The sequence below is a fragment of the Oreochromis niloticus genome, linkage group LG13, assembly GCF_001858045.2.
Source record: "Oreochromis niloticus isolate F11D_XX linkage group LG13, O_niloticus_UMD_NMBU, whole genome shotgun sequence".
Classification (NCBI taxonomy): Eukaryota; Metazoa; Chordata; class Actinopteri; order Cichliformes; family Cichlidae; genus Oreochromis; species Oreochromis niloticus.
Window position 1 is genome coordinate 16,254,105 of NC_031978.2, and position 22,713 is coordinate 16,276,817.

The 22,713-nt window shown below is 41.7% G+C and overlaps 1 protein-coding gene across 1 annotated transcript in view; it reads left to right on the plus strand.

Annotated features, from left to right (window-relative positions):
* Nucleotides 1-11,627, plus strand: part of lrmda (leucine rich melanocyte differentiation associated) — a 205,725-nt gene extending 194,098 nt beyond the window's left edge. Inside the window, exon 7 of the mRNA XM_005456608.4 lies at nt 10,337-11,627. Coding sequence (XP_005456665.1) covers nt 10,337-10,416 — 80 coding nt within the window. The 3' untranslated portion in view covers nt 10,417-11,627. The remainder of the gene's footprint in view (nt 1-10,336) is intronic.
* The last annotated feature ends 11,086 nt before the right edge of the window (nt 11,628-22,713 follow it).

Consider the following 22,713-nt stretch of genomic DNA (forward strand, 5'->3'; position numbering starts at 1 on the left):
TAACTGTAAACTTAACTGTACTTAAAATTTGATTAATTGTGCAGATCTAATACATAGTATATGCATGTACAATTCTGTTAGGCAGACCTTCCAAGTACTGTATTGGATCCTTTTTGCCTTCAACAACTGTCGTCATTTTTAATGCTACAGATTTAGTGAGGTATTAGAAACATTCCTCTGAGCTTAGCAAACTCAACTTTTTGAATTGATGGGGATACCATACTAAATGAATAAATAGGAGGACATATCATATATGCTTGTCAGTTCTTTGACATAAATAGCATACCCCCTCAAGGTAAATGGCACAGATTGCATATGCACAATTGCAAGTGCATTAACCAATATTAGATACTCTACATGTGTGTCACTTTTTGCAATTATTTCTAAATAATTCAATTCTGAAAAGCAAATCTTAAGTACCAGGGTTTAACTACAGATTTGACTCTTATCTTGACAACAAAATCTACCTTTCCGCATAAGAGGCATGCATGCTTGGCTAAAATCCTATGATGTCACCACACCATCACTAGAAAAATGTTGGTTTTCCTCAACTCTCTGATTTAAAACATCTCAGCAGTTCACATATGTAAGTAATCTTTTCTCTTTTTTTTTCTTTCTGTATTTAGTGGCTAAATGCCATTTGTCAAGGTACCATTTTGCTCATCATTTTGCCCCTCATAATTTGACTGTCAGTGCTAGAGACAGAGGAAATGGGATGTGAAAATGAGTGTGGTCGATTGAGGTCCAACGACGAAGGTTACACACATTTTCATCTGCTACAGAAGCAGGGGACACACAAAGGCAGGGTGGAAGAGCAATGTTAAAGGATATTTTACCATGTCCTTTTGGATTAGGCCTGGAGATTGATATCTTCCAGTCAGATGAAGCTCTGATGTGAGTGATCCAGCTCTTCCATCATTGTGACATGCGGCTCTTGGCTAACGCTCATCCGTGTTGATGGGCACACCCTACGCCACAAGGGCTCTGGCTAACATACCCACCTTCCTCTTTCCCATCTCTGTCTGCCTCACTCTGCCATCTCTGTTCTTTTATTTCCATTGCCCTTCTCCCCTGTTTTCTGTCACCATGTCATGTTCAATCACTGTTTGGCTGGCCAGGCACTCAGTCGGGCAGGCAGGGAGCAGGGAGCCCCAGGTAGAGAGCTGCCTAACAGGCGTCAGGATGGGCACTGAAATGACTCTAATAATGGGGTCCCCGTGTGGCCCAGACTGGCCAGTCAGTTAGCAGGCCTAGGATGGGGACTAATAAGTGTTTGATGTCTGCAGGGGAAGAAAGTGTGAAGGAGTACAGCCAACCCTGGACACTCCAGTCAGGCAGGTGCAGCCAGGCAGGAACTGAGGGAGACGACTGTGGAACAAGACGTCAGATCAGTATTGATATGTGTCACGCTGGAGGTTGCCATGCTGTTTGTTTAAGAGAGTGTCTCAGAGTAGTACTAGCAGCCATGCAGTAATTGATGTCTAGATCAAAAGTGGAGCTAGAGGACAAGCTGATGCACCTAATGCTCAGTGAAACCAAATTTGTCGATTTTTATAGCGCGGCGAAGAAGGAAAATACTGCACAATGTGTACCTAAATTATCAGTGCATGTGTAAAACTCCGGCAGCAGTTACACTCATGGCTAAATTTGCTGGCCATCCTTGATTTGATGGAAATTACCACTGACAGGCAGTGAGGTGCCATTTTGTCCACTGATGCGTGAAGTCCATCATTGTCTGTGTAGTTGAGTTTAGTTAACATGGCACTTAGCGACTGACATTGCTTTAGAGCCAGCAAAACATTGTCATTGTCATGTCATTTATCTCTTGCTAGACAATTTTCGATGTGGTCTTCACTGAACGCCTCACTGATGCTTCTAGCTTTTTACAGTAGGCATGTGCAGCCAGACAGAGTTTCAGTGCCCTCTAAGAATAAACTGTATGTCAACCCCCTCCACACGTTTTAAGCCCTGATATGGGAGCGAATGGCTTGCCCAGCACCTTGCACTGATAAAGCCACAGCTGTCCTTTCAAGTATGGCCATCTAGTAACAAGCTACTTCCCTTTGAACAGTTTTATGTGGTTGTAATTGACCTGACAATGGGGTTCATTATGCAGTCCCTTTCATGCTGTTTTGCCTGATAATTATTATTTAATGTGTTCGGATGGAGTGCATCATTAATTCATCCCTTCCTCCAATGTCAAAGAGATGAACAGTGAAGTTATCACTCTCTGGTGATTAATATTATGCTCTTTTGTTATTGAATCCTGTCCCAGTGATTAAACCTTCATTGAGCGACTCACCAGCCACTCTTATTAACGGCGCCATTAACAAACACAGTCGAATCTCTAATTGTGATTTTCGCTTTTTCTTTCGTGTTTTTGGTCAAAGGTTTGAACCACTTATCTGGGCTTTTCTTTTAATTAGAAGTCCCGAGCGTAATGAAGAACACAATCGATCAGTGTCAGGCTATGTGGTGTGCACGCGTGGTGATTTGTGATCCACATGCTAAGGGAGAAAATGAGCGCTTATGATTACTTGCGTCGTTAGTGCTTTCACGTGCCTTTAAGAGCGGATGAACTCTAGGAGTAAATAACCAGCCTGTCATTAATGTGCTTGCAGTTGGGTTTCTGTTGGTTCCATGACAATGTATGCTTTGCAAAAGACCCTCAAAAGGGAGACCTTCTGTCCTCCACCTTAAACAACCTTCCTGTTATCTGCAGCCTCCAGAGCTACTGTAACTACTTCTTCTGGCTCTATATGGAATAAACGTCACTGAAATTAATTTCCTTTTTTTTTTTCTTTTTCTTTTTTTTTTTACTAGACCCCTCAGAATGGTAATCTCGTCTTCAGTCAAAATTTATGTGCCCCCGAATTCAATTTCCTTCTCGTCCTCATAAGCTGAAGGTGCAAAGATGGATAACTGACAGGCATTTACCTGTATATATGATTATAAATTTAAAGTGTTCAATTAGAGTCTTCAATTTAAAGTGTTTGTCAGCTGTAAGGGTTCAGTCATGCCTGCTAATGCACAGGTTATGTCAGGGGTTTTAAACATATGGCCCTGGGGCCAGAACTGGACAGCTCAGAAAAAATGTGAAGGAGTGCATAGGCTTTTGCACTTCTCAAGTTTTATAGCTTTTCCTATTGATAAAGTCCCCCCCCCCATTCATACTACACATACTACAACATAATTAAGTAATATAAAAACAATTAAATGACAAAAAGTTCCTGTTTTTTCATGTAATTTTCTTTAAATTAATGAAAAACTTTAGATTTTATAATTACAGAACCGTCTGAGCAATGAACTGCCAGAACTTTTATTCTGCACACTTAAGATCAAAGAAGCCTTATTCTTTGAAGCACACTATATAAAATGAGTTTGACAATCCTGAGTTATGTGCACTGCATGTCGTTTTAGGAGAGGGTGTTATCCTACCTTTTGTTTGCATATATGCTTTTGTAACTCATAATCCTTCAATCACACAGCCAGCCTTCAGCGTCTGAATGTGCTATTTGTCTACCTCAAGGAGAATCATGTAGAAAAAGCTACCTGGTATTGATCAGCGCTGTTTGAGCCATGACCCAGCAACTTTCCTCTGAAAGCCCATCAGGATGTGGCAGTAGCAAATATTTCAACTCTCCATCTGTCACACACGCGCCACCCATTTTTTTGTTAAATTCTTTGCTGGCCTTCGGTGTGTGTTGTTATAGCATCTGAATCATGTAGAAAGTTTCTACATCTGTCTCTGTGTTGGTCAGGGTCTCTGTTTAATACCTCACACTCAAAGAAAAAGAAATAAGGCCCTAATGAAAGCTTGTGCAGCAACAATAAAAGTAAAAGTATAATACATCACCGTATTTTATATAATATTATGAAACGGCACCATGTGCTGTGCTTTCTTTCACATTCAATTAAAGCCACTGGATGTTTTAGCATCCTATGTGGCTTGCTATTCAATGTTATGTTGTAGGCTTTTTAATCCCCTCCTTCCTGTCTCCCCTGCACAGTTTCTCTCCCTCCTTTTCCTCTCCCTTCTCCCCAGCCTCTGCCTTGGTGAAAAATGGGGCGCATTTCCCTGATAGCCTGTGTGAATGTGGAGAGTATAAATGGCTAATGAATTACAGATGAACATTGACGCAAATTAATCTTCCTGATGTCCCAGGGTTATATGGCAGCTATTTAAAAGTTTAATCAATACGCTGAAGTTGAGAACATGCAGGCGCTGCAGTTGTTTGGCCGCAGTAAACGGCCAGGAGGGGAACAGGGAAGGCATAAGCCCAGGGCATGCATCATGATGACAGCTATTTATGTTTAATGGACTAAATATTTTTTACTGGTGGAGGACAAATGTCACTTTAATTCTTAAAGTTACAAGCAGGAGATTTGTTTGGGACTGGGGAAAGATGGGTGACACCTCAGCGGTTTAAAAAGGCTAACTAATGGACATAAGAGTCTATTAGTTAAGACTGAATAGGAATGGATTTTGTTCGAACATGCCATTTTAAAGCTTTTCTGAGAAACGCACATCAAAACTAAAAAAGGAGAGGTTTTACCTAAATGATGAGTGTTTAAATATATAGATTGGCTTAAGTGATTCGCTGGCCTCCACTTAAAGCTTTAAGACGTGCATGTTTATTTAACTTGTGATTCCAAATTGGTCATAGGCGCGGACGTGTTAGTGGTTTTCTGTGTCTTTGATTTAACCCTGTGATGTACTGGAAGTCTGTCTAAGCGGTAGCTCACCTTACAACTACTTAATACTGTTAAGAAGCAACCACTGTGTGGAAATGTCGTTTTATTCTATATGGCATCTTTTCTTTTTTCAAACTGAGCCCAGCTTCTGTTACATCATTCATTTCATCTTATTCACTCATTCATCTTATTTATATAAAATCAAGAAAGAGAAAGTATGTGCTGCATTTCCACATTCAGTACTGTGCTGGCCTCCACGTTGCTTGGTGCTGTTGCTGTTTATCTCTGGCAATATTTAAGTGGCACTCAAAAGAAAAATATACTTAGCTCATACTGCCACACATAGCCAGCACACCAGTACTAAGTGAAACAATTCAATTTCTCTCCATGGCAATGTGCTGTGTGTGCCAGCTGACCTCTCAGTGGGCTGAATCACAGTCTACTGCCTGTTAGTTTATGGGACGCAGAGGGGTTATCTATCTACCAGCTTCCCTATAGAGAGGAGGTGGCGACTCCATCTCATGACGTTGGGCTGAACTGATAAAAGGACAGCCGGAGATGGATTGTGTCCACAATAATAGCCCTGGCTCACAGCAGCCTCCGCCCCAAGCCCATAAGTCACTTGCACCAATTCTTATAGAAGCTGGCGATGAACAACATCTGACCCCATCCCCCACCTGCCCAGTGTTATTTCAGCCCTTGGAGATAATACGGAGAGTGTAATTGTGTTGTTAATTGGATTCTTCAAGTTATATTTTTTCCCCCTGATGGATTGAAACGCAGAAATTGTTGGCTAAGTCGCTAAAAAGGAGAGTGGTTACAAAAAAAAATCAGTGAATAATCAGAAAGCAGAAGTGTGCATAGAGGAGGAGAAAGACAAAGTGGAAGCAGTTAAGACAAGAGGGGAGAATAGATGTGGAGAGGGGACAGGGCAAGAAACTAGGAGTGGAGGGAGTGAATTCATGCCAAGAATAGATAACCTTGATGTTAAAAGCTACATCCGTTGGATGTGTCGTTCTGTGACATATTGATGGCCCTTGAAAAGAGTCAAGCTGATTGTATGCAGGGAACAATCATTAAACCCACTCCATCTCCCTCCCCTCTCTGACTCCCTCTGTCTTCCTCTTATAAGTGTGGGCTGATGAAATGCTACAAGACCCACACATGCTATGAGCTAAAAAATTTGTCCAAGTCCTTTTTCTTACGCAAACTATGTCTCTTACACGATCTGCCTTCTTCCATCTGTTAAGTTTTGAGACACCACAAAGCTATGTCTGCTACCTCTCTGTTAATATTATTACTAATATTATTTTACATCAGATTTGGTTCCACATTTAGCAGTTGCTCTTGATGTCTCTTGTTGGGTCACAGCATCTTTAACAGGTGAGGAGTTAATGTAGGAAAATTGCTGGAGATTAGCCCACTTTTCAGGCATTACCAACAGAAGACAATGACTGTTCAGGTATAATCTACAACCACACTTCAGATTGATGCATTTTATTATTTGCTGTACAATCATATTTCATGTATTACCACTATCTTGCCAAGTTAATACTCTTAGGCGGTGCCTCTTCGGTATTACAATTTAATAATTACAGCATGAATCTCAAACAAAGGAGTAGCTAATGCTCTCCTAAATATCCACATAAAAAAAGGATGACATTCATCTCTCCATGAAACTATCTGAAAGAAACAAAAACATACTCTAAACTACAAAGGAGAATGAAACTTGATTAGGAATAAATTATTGTCTTTCTATTAAAATGTTTATTGATGACTTTTTGTTGTGGTAATCTTATGCAGCAAAACTATAAAACATCCTTGATTACATCTTTGTCAGTTCTGTCTGCTGGGATCGCTTTACCCCTTTGGTTATACTGTATTTTAGTATTACTAAGAAATTCTGTGTTCAACAGCAACTGTTGATGCTGTATGTGTTGATTTGGTGTTAGAGCACTGTAAATATGACGCTTGCACAGTTAGCTTACTCACACTGTGGGAGAATGGCCCATCAAGCCCCTGTGGGGAGGACACATGCTTTGGGTAATCAGCTCGCAAAAGACCAGACTTTTCTGACGATGAACCCACACTGCAGCAATCACCAAGCAGGAGATGCAAAAAAACAATTCTGCAGGCTTTTAATAAAGACAAGAGGGTTTGCGTCTAACTTGGGGCTGTATGACATACAGTATGTAGTACAAAGGGCTGACTGTTACGCCACCAGGGCATGATGGAAACCTTAGCCTCCCCGTCACTTTGTTAATCTGTCACTTTAATGGCTGCTCCCACCGTTCTCCCCGTGTGCTCGAGATGAAAGGGGGTATGAGTTTGTGATAATGTGTACATGGTTGAGAGTGTGGGTGTTGATTCGAGTGTGCTCATCCATGTCTCAGGGTACACAGAGGATATTGTACACTAGCACGTTTGGCACTGTAACACTTGTTATTAAGTATCAGTTCATCAGGCAGAGCCCCACCGGCGTGACTGTGGCCTCAGAGGGCATTATGTAAGACCGAGTTTGGCTTAGTTATTCCCTTTCCTGTCTCCAGCCACCCCATCTTTCTCCTGGTTTCTCTTGTAATAAGAGCAAACACTTGCTGTGAAGGGAATGCAGTGAACTGGAATGTGTTTATGCACCAAACACACCGCTTAATGTAGTGCTGAAATGTAGAGCTTTCAACGTTCATGTACTTTTTCACCCACTGGGAGACGGACCTCTTGCCTGTTCTTTGTTCTTCCCTTTTTTCCTTAATTTAAACTCCCACTTCTCCTATGATCGCACACAAGTGTATATATTAGCGCTGTTGTGGACTTACAGGTCACACATTTTCCCGCGCTTTCTGATTGGTACTGGAGAATCACAGAATGTGGTCCCTCCAATCCTTCTCAGTCCCCACAGGCTAGTGACGAGCTCAGCAGAGTGTGAAGGTTTGAGGGGCCTTTGGCTTTAGTTCCTTCATCTGTGAAGGTTATCTCTGAAAGGCTTTGGTTGCAACCTACAAATATATCCCCTCTAGGTAAGCTCTTATTGGGAGCTTTGGTTCTGGTACCGCAGTGGGTAATTTCTCCCCATCGCCCTACTCCTGGAGAGCGCGAGCTTCTCGCTGGGTAAGCTGTGAATATGTGAAAGGCCCCGGTACCCATGTGATCAGAGCACTGTGAGACACCCCGATTCCTGTGGTGTCAAGCCCACTCTCCAGCCGTGGCACCTATATCCCCAGGCAAATCACGGCAGCTGGAATTCATCCCCCCGCCCGAGCCTCCTGACTGTCAGAGAAGCACATGCACACACACGTACAAACACACACGTGTATGTACCCCCCGTACACCGGGGGAGCAGGCAGGCACGGAGCTGGTCCTGGATTTTATCGGAGGTGACAGCTTCTCACACTTCAGTGTTTGGATCACCTCAAGTAGCTGGGCTATGAGGGGAAATGAGCACTGCTCCACTACAAAGTCCAGATTTAGATTGACTGAGCTTGTCCTCGGGCCTGTGGGCTTCTGCTGCTGCTGTACAGCTCCGCCGCCTGACAGAACACCCACTACCGCTGCCAGGGACTGTGTGTGTGCGTTTGTCTCTCCGTACTCTATATGTGTGCATATGTGTGTGTCGCTCGGTAGAGCCTACTTTGAAGAGTCGGAGAGAGTGGGGGAAAGAGAGCGATGTGTCAGGTTTGGTTAGAATTGAGGGTGGCATCAGAATATGCTTGGCACTAATATGGCACCAGTATCTCTGTCCCCGTCTCTGCTTTCTGTCACTTAGTTGCCATTCTCTCCTCGCCCTTGACAATGTCTCTTTGGATTATGTGATTGGACTTACCACTTGGAGCACCCCTCATCCCTCTGCGACACTGCCTCTCCAATGAGTCTCTCCTTTTCTGCCTTGCATCTGGCCTGCCCCTCCCTCCTCCCGTAATGCACTTGATGTCTATTTAGAAAAAAAATGGTGAAAGCTTTATCTGTTCTCCTGTCAGATGATCATTGACAGCGCTAATGCCACTTGTCCTTGCCTCATTTGGCGAGAGGTGACACCTAGGTACAGCCCGCCACATTCATCAAGTGGCAGTGGAAGCGATGTGACATCAACGTCTGCAAACCAAATACGGAGCTCGGGGCAGCTCTCTGCATGGACAGCACCGCCTCGCAATGAAACAAGAAAAGCACTGCAGACCATCTTGGTTTCATCCTTTGATGTGGCTTTAATTTTAACACTTGGTTTTACTGATTTTCCTTATTGTTATTCCAGTAGATTACGTTTCTCTGGGGGTTTTTTAAATAGCTAATAGCTCAATTAACTGTTTTAATAATATGGAATAGACAGATGTATATATAGGTATACATATAAACATCTTTGATAAAGTAATTCTCCCTATCTTCTATGAAATAATAGCACATAAATTAAGCTTGTTTTGACTAGTACTGTAGTTTAAGCAGTTCCATCCACAAGAACTGCTGATTAAGTATAAATATGATACCTTAATGAAGAGTAATATATGCACATAAATGCGGTAGAGATGATGAAAAGCAGGATGTCCTCTTATTTGAAAGACCTGAGTAAAGAATATTTGGAAATGTTTCACATTTTTTGCCAGAAAATTTAATTTGTAATGAAAATAATCATTAAATCCTGCAGTTAATTTAATCCATAATTAGTAAAGTAACCTTAGGATAAAGTAAATAATCTTGTGTTTGCATTGAGTTATTTAAATACTTTCCTGTAATGCAGTAAATACACTTTCCTGATTAAACTTGCATGCTGCATCTGTTGGAAGCAAATGCAAATATTCAGGTCTCTCTCTGAAACTGCCTCTTTCACCCACCTGCAAGAAGCAGAGACACACACCCAGATCAGTCCTGCCATTTAAAACTGCACGACTACAGTAAACAAAACAGTTTGGTGTACTTTCAGTGTTTCTCATTTAGAAACTCACTCAGGCTTATTTTGTGTGTCTTTAAAGTCAAACAGATGAACTGAATTTATTACCTAGATTTTGAAGATGCCTGAAGATGCCTTCAATAATATTAATGCATCTGCATAGTTTCACGATATTTAAAAGTAGAATGGGAGGCAGAGCCTTCAGCTTTCAGGCCCCTTTTCTGCGGAACCGGCTCCTGGTTTGGATTCAGCAGAACCCCTGATTCTGCCAGAGGTTTCTTCCTGTTAAAAGGGAGTTTTTCCTTCCCACTGTCGCCAAGTGCTCGTTCAGATGGAATCGTTTTATAGTTAGGTTTTTCTCTGTATTATTGCAGGTCTTTACCTTACACTATAATGCACCTTAAGGTGACTGCTTTGCGATTTGGTGCAATATAAATCAAATTGAATTGAATTAAATGTAATTAAAAATGAACTTACAAGTTTGCTATTTCTTGGTTTCCTGTCATTCTTATAAACAAACCACATCAGAGACGTGCTCTGAGGGTCTTGCCAACAGGTTGAAAACTGCTGTTGTTAATCTGCGAATGACACTGCAAATGCACTGCAGTTATTATACTACAACCTAGAAACTGCTGATTGTTTAGTTTTGACACTAAAATCTTTATGGAAATGCAGTCCAGTTGGAAACAGTGGTTGCATTTCAATGTGAAAAGTACATACAGGTACTAAACCAAACTGACTGAACTCTCCTCTTTCTGTTTTTAGGAGCATTCGCCAAGTGTCGCTATATCTACTATGGCAAGCACTCAGAGGGCAACAGATTCATCAGAAACGATCAGCTCTGATGGACACCCGCTCAGCCGTAGACTGAGACGGACATGGAAGACAGCAGATGCTAACAGAAGGACGGGAGGATCAAGTCAGGCTTATTTATTGAATCCAGTGGTGATATTTGGTTCACCTGATCACCGGATCTGGAAAAGAAAAGATTTAAATTCCTGGAAAATATGTTCCTTTATAAGAGGAAGGTTTCCTTTTTTTTTTAATTTGTTGTGTTTTTAAAGATCATATTGCAGCCCCATAGTTAGAGCCTCTTTTGCTTCTGCCTCCCTGCATGCAGCTCAGCCGGAGACACTGAATGACATGATTGCCTCTAAGCATTTGCAACTGCAAAACTCGAGACTGACAACACACAAACACAAGAGCACAAGCCTCTCCCTTTCTCTCTCTCTCACACACTTACACACACACACACACACAGTCAGTGACAAACATACCCAGCCAATTGCGTTCTCTTCCTTGACAGCCATGATGGATCACTTGTCCACTACCACCACTAATCAAGGGTGAAGAGGTTATGGTCACACACCTGGGGCCTGACACGGACTCATCTCTTTCATTGTGTGTATCATTCGCTCACACACACACTCACATCTTCTTTAAACAGCATTTCTACAGCTTCATTAAACATTGCTGTGATTTTCAGTCGACACCCGAGGCATGATCAGTGTGTCTTGTTTAGTTTGAGGCAGAATTTTTTGGGGGGGGTTTGTGCTCATGTGATTTTTATTTGGTTATTTTTATCTTTTGGTGTCTAAAAAAGAGAAAATCTCTTCCTGAAAGTCAAAAATCTAATAACTGAGAAGATTCGGTGAGTTTAGTGTGCACATTTTTGTTTGTTTGGAACAAAAGAAGCCGTACGAAATGCAGCTTAAACATAAAAATAAAACATTCCAGCACCAGCTTTAATGAAGAATAGGATTGCTCTTTCCAGGTTCATGTCTGAAATGTTGCTCTCTTTTATTGCTTTACAATTTTCAGAATATCCAAGCCAATGTAATAACCAGTGTTTTGCTGCATGAGAAATGTTTACATTTTGTTATTCTCTTTATAATTATTGTGGCTTACTACTGTGGTATTGATCCGTTTAATGCCCTCTCACAGCAGCAGGTCAAATTTCTAAGGCAACAAATTGAAATTTTAATGTAAATGATGTGATAAATCTGATCTGATGTGAAATTGTATTAGCAGGATTTAATTAAATGGGTTGAACTAACACGTCTCTTGTCAATTTGTTGTGGAGTTTAAGGTACTACGATGCTTTCACATTTAATTCCCTCTGCCGGCACTTTAAACTGTTTCCTAATGATGAAATGTCCATCACATAGATATTTTTTTCCTGCATAAAGCTTATTAAAGATGTCAGTGACTGACAAAACTCATCTGTCATCAAATCATAAGGCTTGATTACTTACACTTTAGAAGTGATGGAGGTGAATAAACCACAGTGGTGAGATAGAGGCTTTATTTATTTGGGACTTGAAAGAAACCATGTTGAGCTTCAGTACAGTGTGTCACTCATCCACAAACGGATGAAGAAAAGGTCAGAGATAGCCTCATGCAATGTTTGTTCACTGTGTCTCTTTCAGTTCATCTCATATTTCTATTAGCTTAAACATTTGCACTAGTATACTATAGTGTGTGTGAGTGTGTGTGTGTGTGTGTGTGTGTGTGTCTGCTTGCTTGTATGTGCTCGTTCACTTCACAACTTTCAACAGGACTGTGTGACCATATTCCAGATGACATGCCGTTCAGGAGCCTGGTCACTAGTGCTGGCGTTTCAAAATGACAAGGTTTATTTGTCTGTGTTTTGATATGCTCAGAGGAAACTGGGGCTGACAGCCGGAGGAGGCAGGAAGAGGGGAGCCACAACAAGTTCCCCCCGCACGACACAAAATGTCATCCTTCCCCTGGCTGCGGCGCACGCCCAGCCATCCTGCTGAAAAGAGCAGACATTTAAAACTTTGTGACATGTGTCACAGGCACTGCCATTGAGCCAGTGCCACTGACGGAGCTGGAATTGACAGGCCCCGAGCCACCGGAGCTGGCTGGGGGACACACCGAGTTTGGTGCGTGTCACTTCCCATCCTCGTCAGGGATGCATCCCGAGCTGCCACACCAACACAAACTGCATTATGGGGTGGGCAGGGAGTGCCAGATTGGGTTGACATATGCTTGACGTGTGCCTTTGTGCATGCGGTGGGATGAATGGGATGCTTGGCATCACGGACAGTAGATTAATTAAGGTATGAGGCACAGATCTACCTGTAGGCGGTGCCCTCCTTGACCCTCGGCTCCGTCACTGAGGCTGCTCCTTGGGAACTTCTTGGCTGAACAAATGGCACGCCACTTCATCACAGCAGATCAGTGACATTCTGCTATAGTGGCCCTGCAGGCTCCTCTACTAGCCGCAGTGTGCATGTGTGTGTCTGTGTGTAGGCACACGCATAGGAAGTGTAACTCTGAATGTGCATATTTCTATGTGAATCCATATCTGTGTGAGCATCGTCTGGGTCTTTGTGCACAGTTTGCGTAGTCAATTTTTGCTGTTTTTTACTAGAAAGGAAACGTGACACAATAAAACCTAAATACTAACAATACAGCACGTGCATTTTGTTAAAAAAAAACTTTGATTTGGGGCTATTATAAGTATCCCAAGTAACTGCTCTTTTTGCTTGAGTTTTGATGTGCTCTTAATAGCCACAACATACAGACGACGATGTGATAGCTCTTCCTGTATCCATATTTAATATGAGAAAGTTTAATTTAATTTCATCCTTTTGCACAATCTTCAATAATACTGTACATACTTTTACAGCAACTGTTGCACAATATTGGAAGGCTTTCAGACTGTAGGTATAATAAAATGTATTTGCATATTGTATGAGCTCAGATTTGTTGGCACAGAGCAATTCTCCTCCCCAAAGGCACACGAGTGTGTGACTTGCTGTCAAGAAAACTAAGGACCAATCGCCCCATCACTAGATATCAGCTCACAGCCTGATAACTGATTGGCATGAGCTAATGCAAATTTACAAGGAGGCGGAGGAAGGAAAAAGGACTTGTCTGTATGAGTGACAAGTGGCCACTGATAGAGCAGCAGACAGGATGGGGCGAGATTTAGATTTAACTGTCCTCCTGGCTCTAGAAATCTCTTTCCCCCCTTTTTCCTTTCCTACCCCACTTTTTCTCTGTCTGTGTCTGACATGCAAACCCCTTCCCTCCTGCTACTGAAGACATCTGGCAGCACACTGCTGTCTCACTTGATCCAGAGGAGCTGAAAGGGGGGGATGGGAGAGTGGCCCTTATTTCCGGGCCCGGTCTTAGATGAGTAACATTTGTCACTCAGGGTTGTGCTGTAGTAATTAGCTTGTCAGTGGGCACCAGGCTGAGCTGGCTCTTTCTGCTAAGAAAGATGGACAGACTGACACAGGAGCTGACAGCCAGTCGATAATGTGGCAATTAATGTCATAAATAATTCCACTGCCAATTATATCAAAATGGACCCGGTTCTTTCACAGGGCCTGGTACTCCCTTATCATTTCCTCTGATAAGGGGAACAACCATCCTCCCCCCCATAATTATGAGGCTTTTTATATGGAAATATAACATGGCCTTGCTCTCTCACATGTTTATAGCACAGGGGTGAAAAGTAGATCAAGGTGGACAGAGCAATAAATGTAACATGCTAATAAATGTGTTTTGTGCCCTTTAGCTTAGGTACTCCAACAGGTCGTGCGGCAGACTGTGAGGCATTTCAAATGTCACTGGCATGTACGAAACGGGGGGGTGGGGGGTGGGAGACTTGATTTGAAAATGTAGGCAATTATGTGAGAGAGATCGATTGGAGCTGATATTCTAAAGGTTGCAAAAGCTTAACCAACAGTGAGAATATTGATCCTGACGCCCCATAGCTTGGTGGGAAAAATCATATCTATTCTGTCTTCAAGATGCAGGTCAATCAATCGCAGTAAGCGTGAATACTTGATGAGCTGAAATCCACATGGGTTCACTGAATAGTAAATGTGCTGTATATTGGAGGGAAGTAAAAGTGGGAAAGCGGGAATTTGCTTTGAAATGCTTATTATCCAGCGCCTCGGCCTGTTTCCGCGGCCTCATTTGTCTCAACAAGTGACTCAGTCACTGTGAACGGTCCCCATCAGCTTGACACTAAACTCTTCCTGTGAAATGTATGAGCAAATAAAGTGAGCTCAGCACATGTAAAGCCCTCCTAATGCATTGTAAAACAGCCTTAAACACATCAGATGTATCTTCGGGATGGGAAGGTCGCTCTGATGGTAATATATGGTCTGCGCTCAGAAGTCTCAAGGTCGTGTCAAATTCGCCTACATAATGCATGATTTCCCGTTACTCTTACAGACTCCAATCATGCCTCGCAAGCCTTGAGATGAAAATTTTAATAAGTAAATCAGCCACCTTGCTGGCATTTCTATTACCCCTCAATGTGCACTGACAGAGAAAATGAATAATTCCAAATAATAACACATAGTAACAAATCATATTTACTACTCTGAGAGAGAGAAAGGGCTGCCGTGGATGTAAAACTGTTAGCCGGTTTTAGTTATTCTTTCATCTCGCCTGTATGGATTTTACTTCTGTTTTGTGTTTGTTTTGCGCCGCTGTGTAAATGTCTTCTTTGTACTTTATGAAGATGAGCCTGTCGCTCCTCCACTTGTCACTGTCCTCTCGTTAGATTGTGTGTAATTATTGTGTCACTTATTGCACGAGAATTGCTTTGCTTTGAATAAAGCAGTTAAATGACCCTGTTAGCATAATTAATTTAACCATCCTGAGGGTCTGCAAAGTCGCAGCCTCATGAATATTAATCGCTGTCAGTGTCGTGCTAAATATTGTACGACAACAACGCAACGTGTTTCTGTTTCGTGTTTGTTTTGAAGTGATTCATCGTTTGATGCAATTTTTGGAGCGAAATTTGGAGTCTTTGTTCCTCGTTCTCAGACGCTCTATTTGTTTGGTTTTGTTTCCTTTTTTGATTAACAATAACACATTTAATACAATCGGCCACATGTAATCAGATAAATATTTGATCAGACACTTTCACTTTTTTTTTCTGCATCATTAAAACAAAAAAGCCCAACATCTTTTTGGCAGAAAACATACAGTAATTATACACACTAGTATGGCAGAGGGGCATGTAAAGTTTGCACTTTAATGTTCACACCCTAGGGCCCTACAGCTATACATTATATGACACAAAGCATCATTGCCATTGATTTTACATGCTTGCAGGCCTGGTTCTATGCATTGCACCCTCACTTGAAATTTGAATAATAAATGGGAGTTGCAAATTATTTGGAAACCAGACTGTAATTACATTGTTTTACATGGTAATTACAACCTAGCTTCCACAAACTGGCAGCCCAAATAAAGACATAAACAGATACTGTCTAACATCAAGAAATAAATAGTACTACATATAGTATCCCCTATAGTTACATAATTGTCATTGATAATTATACTTTAGAAGAAAGATGCTTTTTGGTTTATTATATGCAATTACAAATAATATTAAAATTTCACAAAGACACATCTTTGCTATTATCACAGATGGGAATAAAAGTATTTTCCCCTACATGTTATGGCTGTTTGATTGAGATAAAATGATTATGATATGCACATGAACTGGCCAATAACAATCTCTTTGGCAGACAGCAATCACTTCAATGTGTCTACAGTTGTGCGCCTCTGCTCATTTGAGATGCTAGACCTTACATGCTTGAATTGAACAATCAAACATTGCAAAGGAAATTCCTGGAAATATTGGCATTTACTTCTTCTATCAGGTCCCAAGGGTGGAAGTGCTGATTGTGTTGAATCGCGTCTGTTTATCTAACAAGTGGATGTGAAAAGGAACCAGGAAAAAAAAAGCCCCCAGGAGAAATGGCTGGTTTTCTCACATGGCCAATTCTGTATGACTCCATTGAGGCACAAGAGAATACTTGAACAAGCAGTGTACTGTACAATGAAGTGATGTGTACCTACAGTATCCATGGCATCATGCTCTTTCACTCAAATGGCTCCTTCGGATGGATGCAGAAATTAACCCTCCCCCCAAAATCAAAATGTGAGAGAATATTTCCCATGAACGTGTTTTGAACTGTAAACAATGTTCATACATTTCATATGAATACACATATTATGGGCCCCGCGGTGGTGTGACCTGAGGGACAAGTGTGCCGTGCTGTATATCAGACTCTGTGGTATTTCCTGCGGCACTCTGAGCCTATCTCTGGGGTCCTCTGGAGGGCAGCCTCTAAAATGGCTCGACTTGGCCTTGGCCGATGACGGTGACATACAGAGGCAGTCGAATTTTGACACACGGCTGTGAGTAATTGTGAGGAAAAGGTGAGGGAAATCCGTTTGTGGGTGAGTCTTAAAGACATGGAGATCCAGCCAGCCTCCTTGGGGTATGGCGTAGCACAAATGAAATCCTTGAATCATGAATACTCTGGAGGTGAGGCACTATTTACTGCAGCCAGTTTTGCTTTTATGGAAACAATAATGGTGGTCAGTAGCTGGGAGCTCAGGTTTTAAGTAGCCCATGTTTTTCTTTTTCTTCCTTTTGGATTGCCAATATGTAGATTTTCTATTTATTTATTTTGTTTTTATTAATATTTTATTTCAACTAACCATTTCTAATAAGTTAATTTAATGAAATGTTTTAATTTTTTTTAAAAGGAAGCACATTTAAAGAACAGTGATAAAAATGCTTTATCTAAAACGGTTGAATATGTCAAATTACTAACTAACCAAATCCTAATCATATTGAGAGATTTAGTCAAATCAAATAAATTGTTTAAGGAGTGGTTAAATTTAATTTTGGTAATCTAAACATTTTTAAAATAAATTAAAAAGAATGTACAAAAACATCCACACAATAACAGGCTAGCAACATTACAGCAACCAGAGATCAATCCATTTAACAAATTTTACCAATTAGAAACTATACTTGTACTAATATGGTGATTTGTTTTTTGTTGAGACCAATGTCTGTATGAAAAGACAAAAAAATATGTCAACAATTCATGTGTAGTAATTATATTCTAGAATGAAAGAGCACAATGCCACAGCTACTTCTGATGGCTAACTACTGATAGCTAACTACTGCCCTTAGCTAGCTAGCTAGGGATGTTAATTCACAGATAAGCTTACAAAACACAGATAAGTTACCAAAAAGAAAAAAGAAGAAAAAATGTACTGTGATTCCTCAGAATCCTTACGTTGGTTAAGTTCCCAAAGACAGATGTTTAAGTTTCATCATGACTGCAGATGTCGATAATGGCGTCACACCCCAGTCTCGCAACAAGTTACAAGGTAAAAACAAACTTATAAGCAAACTGAACTTAAATCAGCGAGATAGACTTAGCTGCTATGTTAAAATAACGTGTCCACTATCATATTGTTAGTATATTTAGCATGCAGGCTTAATGTTTACTATTTTTGTTTTCCTAGTTTTGCATGTTAGCATGCTGACTTTTCTCAATTAGCATCAAACACGTAGTATAGGTTGAAATTATAGTTTGCAGGTATTTGGTCATTAAGTTAGCAATGTGAGATTAAAAGTCAACTAATTGTAAAATCATGTTGGCCACACCAAATATAGTTTCATGCTACAGTGATGCATCACATATCTATAGCCTCACATTCAAGAAGACAAGAACCAAAAAGGCAAAAGCACAACTCCAAGTAGTTATGAAGCACTTACTACAGTTAATCAACTTGTTGGAGTAAATTCTTTGGAGTTCTTACACTGGCTTTTGTAAAGCTCAAGTTCACCTCCATCACTGCATGATCATGGATACCTGTAAAAATTTTAATGCTCTCCTGTCCTGGTTGCTGAGATTCTTATTTCTGGATTGCACGCATTTTTGCCATGCAGGTGAAGTAAGAGTCTGTCAAAGTTGAGGTGTTCTCACAACAAACAATACAAATCATACACTATTCGGGATATGCATATGGTGATTAAATGCCAATAGCACAAAAAATTGATCCATTTACAAGAGCTGGTTCAAGTATCCTTGAGCTAAAGGTTTATTAGTTGTGATTCTCTTCTATGTGTGGGTAAACTTCAGCTGTGAACCTGCGCATTTGGGTATCAGCAATGCTTTCTCTCTGTGTGTCAAACTGGCTGATAGGCCTAACCTTGTCTGTCTTTCCAAACATATTGATTAGTCTGTGAGAAAAGAGATGCTGAGTACAGAGGCTAAACTTGAAGTAATTCACTTCCTACTAATATAATCCTCTTTTATTACAATGAGGGAAAAGTTTGGAACTACGAGTACACAGCTGAAGACAACAGTGCTCAAGTTTTCCACTTTTGCCTAATAAGAAAATAATCAAATGTATGCCAGTCTATTATTAATAATATCAAAATGCAAGTCTTTAACACTGAAAAACAAGCTGACTTGACGACACAGTCTTGATTTCACGGGAAGTCATGTAATGACAGCCAACCACATATCTTAAGTCTGTTATTGTTTGTGTGTCAGATAGAAAAACCAACCATCCATGACAGGCTTAGAGAGGAAGATTCGCCAAGTTTTCCAGAAGAGGACATTCAACACAAATTACAAATGGCAGCGGCAGCCGGGGAAAAAAGAAGAGAAACGCCAACCCCTGTGCCTTTGTTGTTCTCCTTTAATTCTGTTAATCGCCCCCAGGTAAAGATTAGCTGCTCTTGCCAATTTAATTCAGCCTCAAATGATGCCGCTACAAGGTCACTTTTTCCATTCCTCCTCTCTCTTCTGCGTTCCCTTCATTCACCCTTCCTTGCCTCCCCACCCCCCCTCACTTTCCATCCCAACAAACTCTCTCCTCCATTTCTCTTTCCGTGAGCAGGATTGAGTTGTCATGTAGTTCTAATAGGCAGCACAGGGAATCATTAGTCCACCTCGCCTCCCTGACTGATGGGTATTTCACTCCAATCATCTGAGTACTGTGCGTGTGTTTGTGTAGGTGTGTGTGTGGAAGGAGAAAGCTGGAATATCCCCCACCTCACCAACCCCCCTTCCACACATACACACTCTCTCCGCCATAGACTATCACCACCACCCCCGTCACAGCATTGTGCGCCTGCTGCTATTGACGGAGTGTCAGAGCTGAGGGGAGATGTCTTAATCAACTTGGACACAGTGGGCATTGATTTGACAAGCTGCTGTAATGACCTTCTTGTTTTTGTAAAGGATCACTGTTTATCTGGGCCACAAGTGATGTGCTGAGCATGCCTCATCGTCATGGAAACTATTATCACAGTAGAATTGGGACAGGGCTCGGTCTTTGGATCTCTTCTTTCTCTGTCACACAAACAAACACAGACACAGCCACACTTATCGATATCGATACGTTTGAGGTGCCCTGCTATAAACAGATGTTTGGATACTGTACCGTGCTTGACTGTGATGTTAAACGATTCAGGGGTCAAAAGGTAGAAGCTCTAAATGGTGTTGACAGCCTTTGTGTCAATGTTATGGAAATTGTTACACAGTGATTGGATTGACTGAGATGGTTCAATAATCCCACGCCAGCTGATTCATGTGCTTGCCTTCCAGCTCTTTTTAGAATATTATTTTAAACCTGCAGGTCACTGATTTGCTAAACAGCCCATTATGACATCAAGGGGATAATGATATATATCTACAGATATATCTTCTATTAGTCAATGAATGTTTAAAAGAAGTAGCTAAAAGAAGCATAAACAGCATCGGTGTGGCGCTCCATCGTCTGGTTCATGTCTAAAGGCACACCCTGCTTCCTTAAAAAGAAGAAGAAGAAGGTGAAAAAACGACACTCTGCTGAGTTTATTTGCAGGGATCTCAGGTTCAGGGTGCTGTCAGCTTCTGTCAGGGCAATCAGCAACACTCAGCCTCCCTTGAATAGCCCGCACACCAGACGGTAAATATTATTGGCATTCTGACACCCTCTCGCTGCGACGAAGTGTGTAAAATTGTTAATAAGGAACATGATGGGGCCACCACACGCCGTCCTGAGAATGGAAAAGCTTGCTCTTGTTGGCAATTATCCAAATAACAGGATGAGGCGTGCGAGGACAGGTGATTTAAGTCCTTAGCTGGCTGGTGGAGAGGTTTGTTTTGGCAAAGAGGAAGTAAAGAAAAGTCACAGAGGTCACATGGTAAACATTGTCCTTGTGCTTTATCCATCAGTAAAACTCCTTATAAAATGTACACGGAGACCCTTGTATGTGCCGTTTGGAAAAACTGCCATATACGAGGCACTTTAACACTTGAGGGCTGTTCTAGATTATGTATGATAGGCATGTGAGTGATACTAAAACAGGGAGGCTAAAGGTTGCTGGCGTGTCAGCTTTAAGTATGGCTGAGAATTTGCTACTTGTTTACTGAAATCCACTGTTATTAGTTATTTCTATGCCTCCCTCTGAAAGTCTCAATGTGACACGGAGATAAGGCAAACAGTATTCCCTCCCTTTGCATAGAGCAGGTAAGTCATTATTTTTAAAGGCATAGTATCTCCAAGTCACAGAAGGACACGTTGATAGGAGAATAAAGTACACAATCGTAAACGTTTATGCGAGTATTTCTCACTGTATGATTACATTTTTATGGTTCATATTCTGATAGGGCTTGTTTTTGCTGCCACCTCCAGAGAAATGAGACAGGCCCAGAGGTGGCATTTCTCCTCTGCTTTATGGAGAGTTGGGTGGGGGTGGAGGGGGGAGCTGGGAGGAGAGTCCTGCTCGTTTTTGTTCAGTAAACACACTGCCAAGCTAAATGGCTGATCAATCAATTTCAGTGGGATCGATCTGCATCAGTTCTGCCTGCATGCACACACCCGGAGCCACTTTATTGTAAATCAATCATTTTGAAAACATCTCACAGAGGGGCCCGTCCTCACTAACAAGCCATCAATTCCAGCTGCCTGTGTAGCACCCTTATCAGGCCACAAATCAGCAGCCGCACAAACATCTGCTCCATTTCCATCGCTTTCCCCTCCTGCCTCACTCTGTCTTTTATCCCCGCTCTGTCCGTACCGCTTGTCGTGTTTTGATGTCTGGGTGTCTGGCATGGAGAAGAGAGGAGAGAGGCCGGGATTCTTCACCACACCACTTAAGATAACCCAAGGGTAATAGTGTTTGCACATTTGAGAGAGAAATGAGGACAAATGCCAGGGTGGGTCATACGTTCTCTTTCTGACCGCCTGTTTGACGTTGGAGTGTGAAATTGCACACTTCAGCTGAGGAGAAGGAGGAGGAGGGGAAGGAGGGCAGGGCTCAGAGACTTATGAGATGTCCACTGATTTCTAGCTATGAGATAAGAGTGGCTCGTTGCCTGAGAAGTCATCCTGCCACATCATAACACCTCAGAATTGGTGCTGCTCATGATGTTTGAAGGATTCTCGGGAGATATCGCCGTACCCTTGACACGGACAGCATAGTGTTCACTGCAGTGTATATCTAAACAGATTATTGGAGTTGGAAAATTACTGCATTACAGAAAGGTTAAAAATCCTCCAACTTTAGTGCTGTTTAATGACATGCTCGTCAAGGTGCGGGCTTCGCTTTGACATGTCGTAGCTCTAACAGCGAGAAAGAGGATTACTCCCTCAATAAATCAGTCGCTTCTATAATAACTGTATCTGCAAGCCAAATCCACATTAAGATGCTACACATCCTGATGTGGTGCACATCCACAGCGCTGACATGACAGCACAGCGAGATACCTGGTATGATGTCCTTTACTCATCCACTGTCACTGTCTTGGCGGAGATATATGAGCTACTGTGGACAGAATGCTATTCCCACCCATCACTGTGTGGATCCTCATTGATTGACAGTGTGACAGGTGAAAGTGATGGAGCAGCTAATAGCGTGTCAGTAAACGTAAATCAAGACTAATGCCAGACTCAGAGGATACGCGATTGGTGGTGGGACTTGGACGGCAGGGTCACCGACCCCTCGGCAGGGTGAGGATTGGTAAAATACAGTTTGTATTCATCTCAGGTGTCTCCTGTTCATAGTCAAGGTCACGGGCTGGGTCTTTTTCAACTGTGCCATACATGTTTAGAGAGATAATTTGGCATGTGGGTAGACTGATGGTGGTCGTATTTGATGTTGTGCATGATGATGTTGTGATGTTGGTTTGGTCTGAGCATTTTTTCTTATTTGCAAACAGAGTTGTGCAAACACTGCACAGAATGGACACCTATCAGACTAATATGAGATTTTGGTGTATCTAATAGAAAGCACTGTGTTGGAATGGCTTACTAAACTTTCAATCACCTCCAGA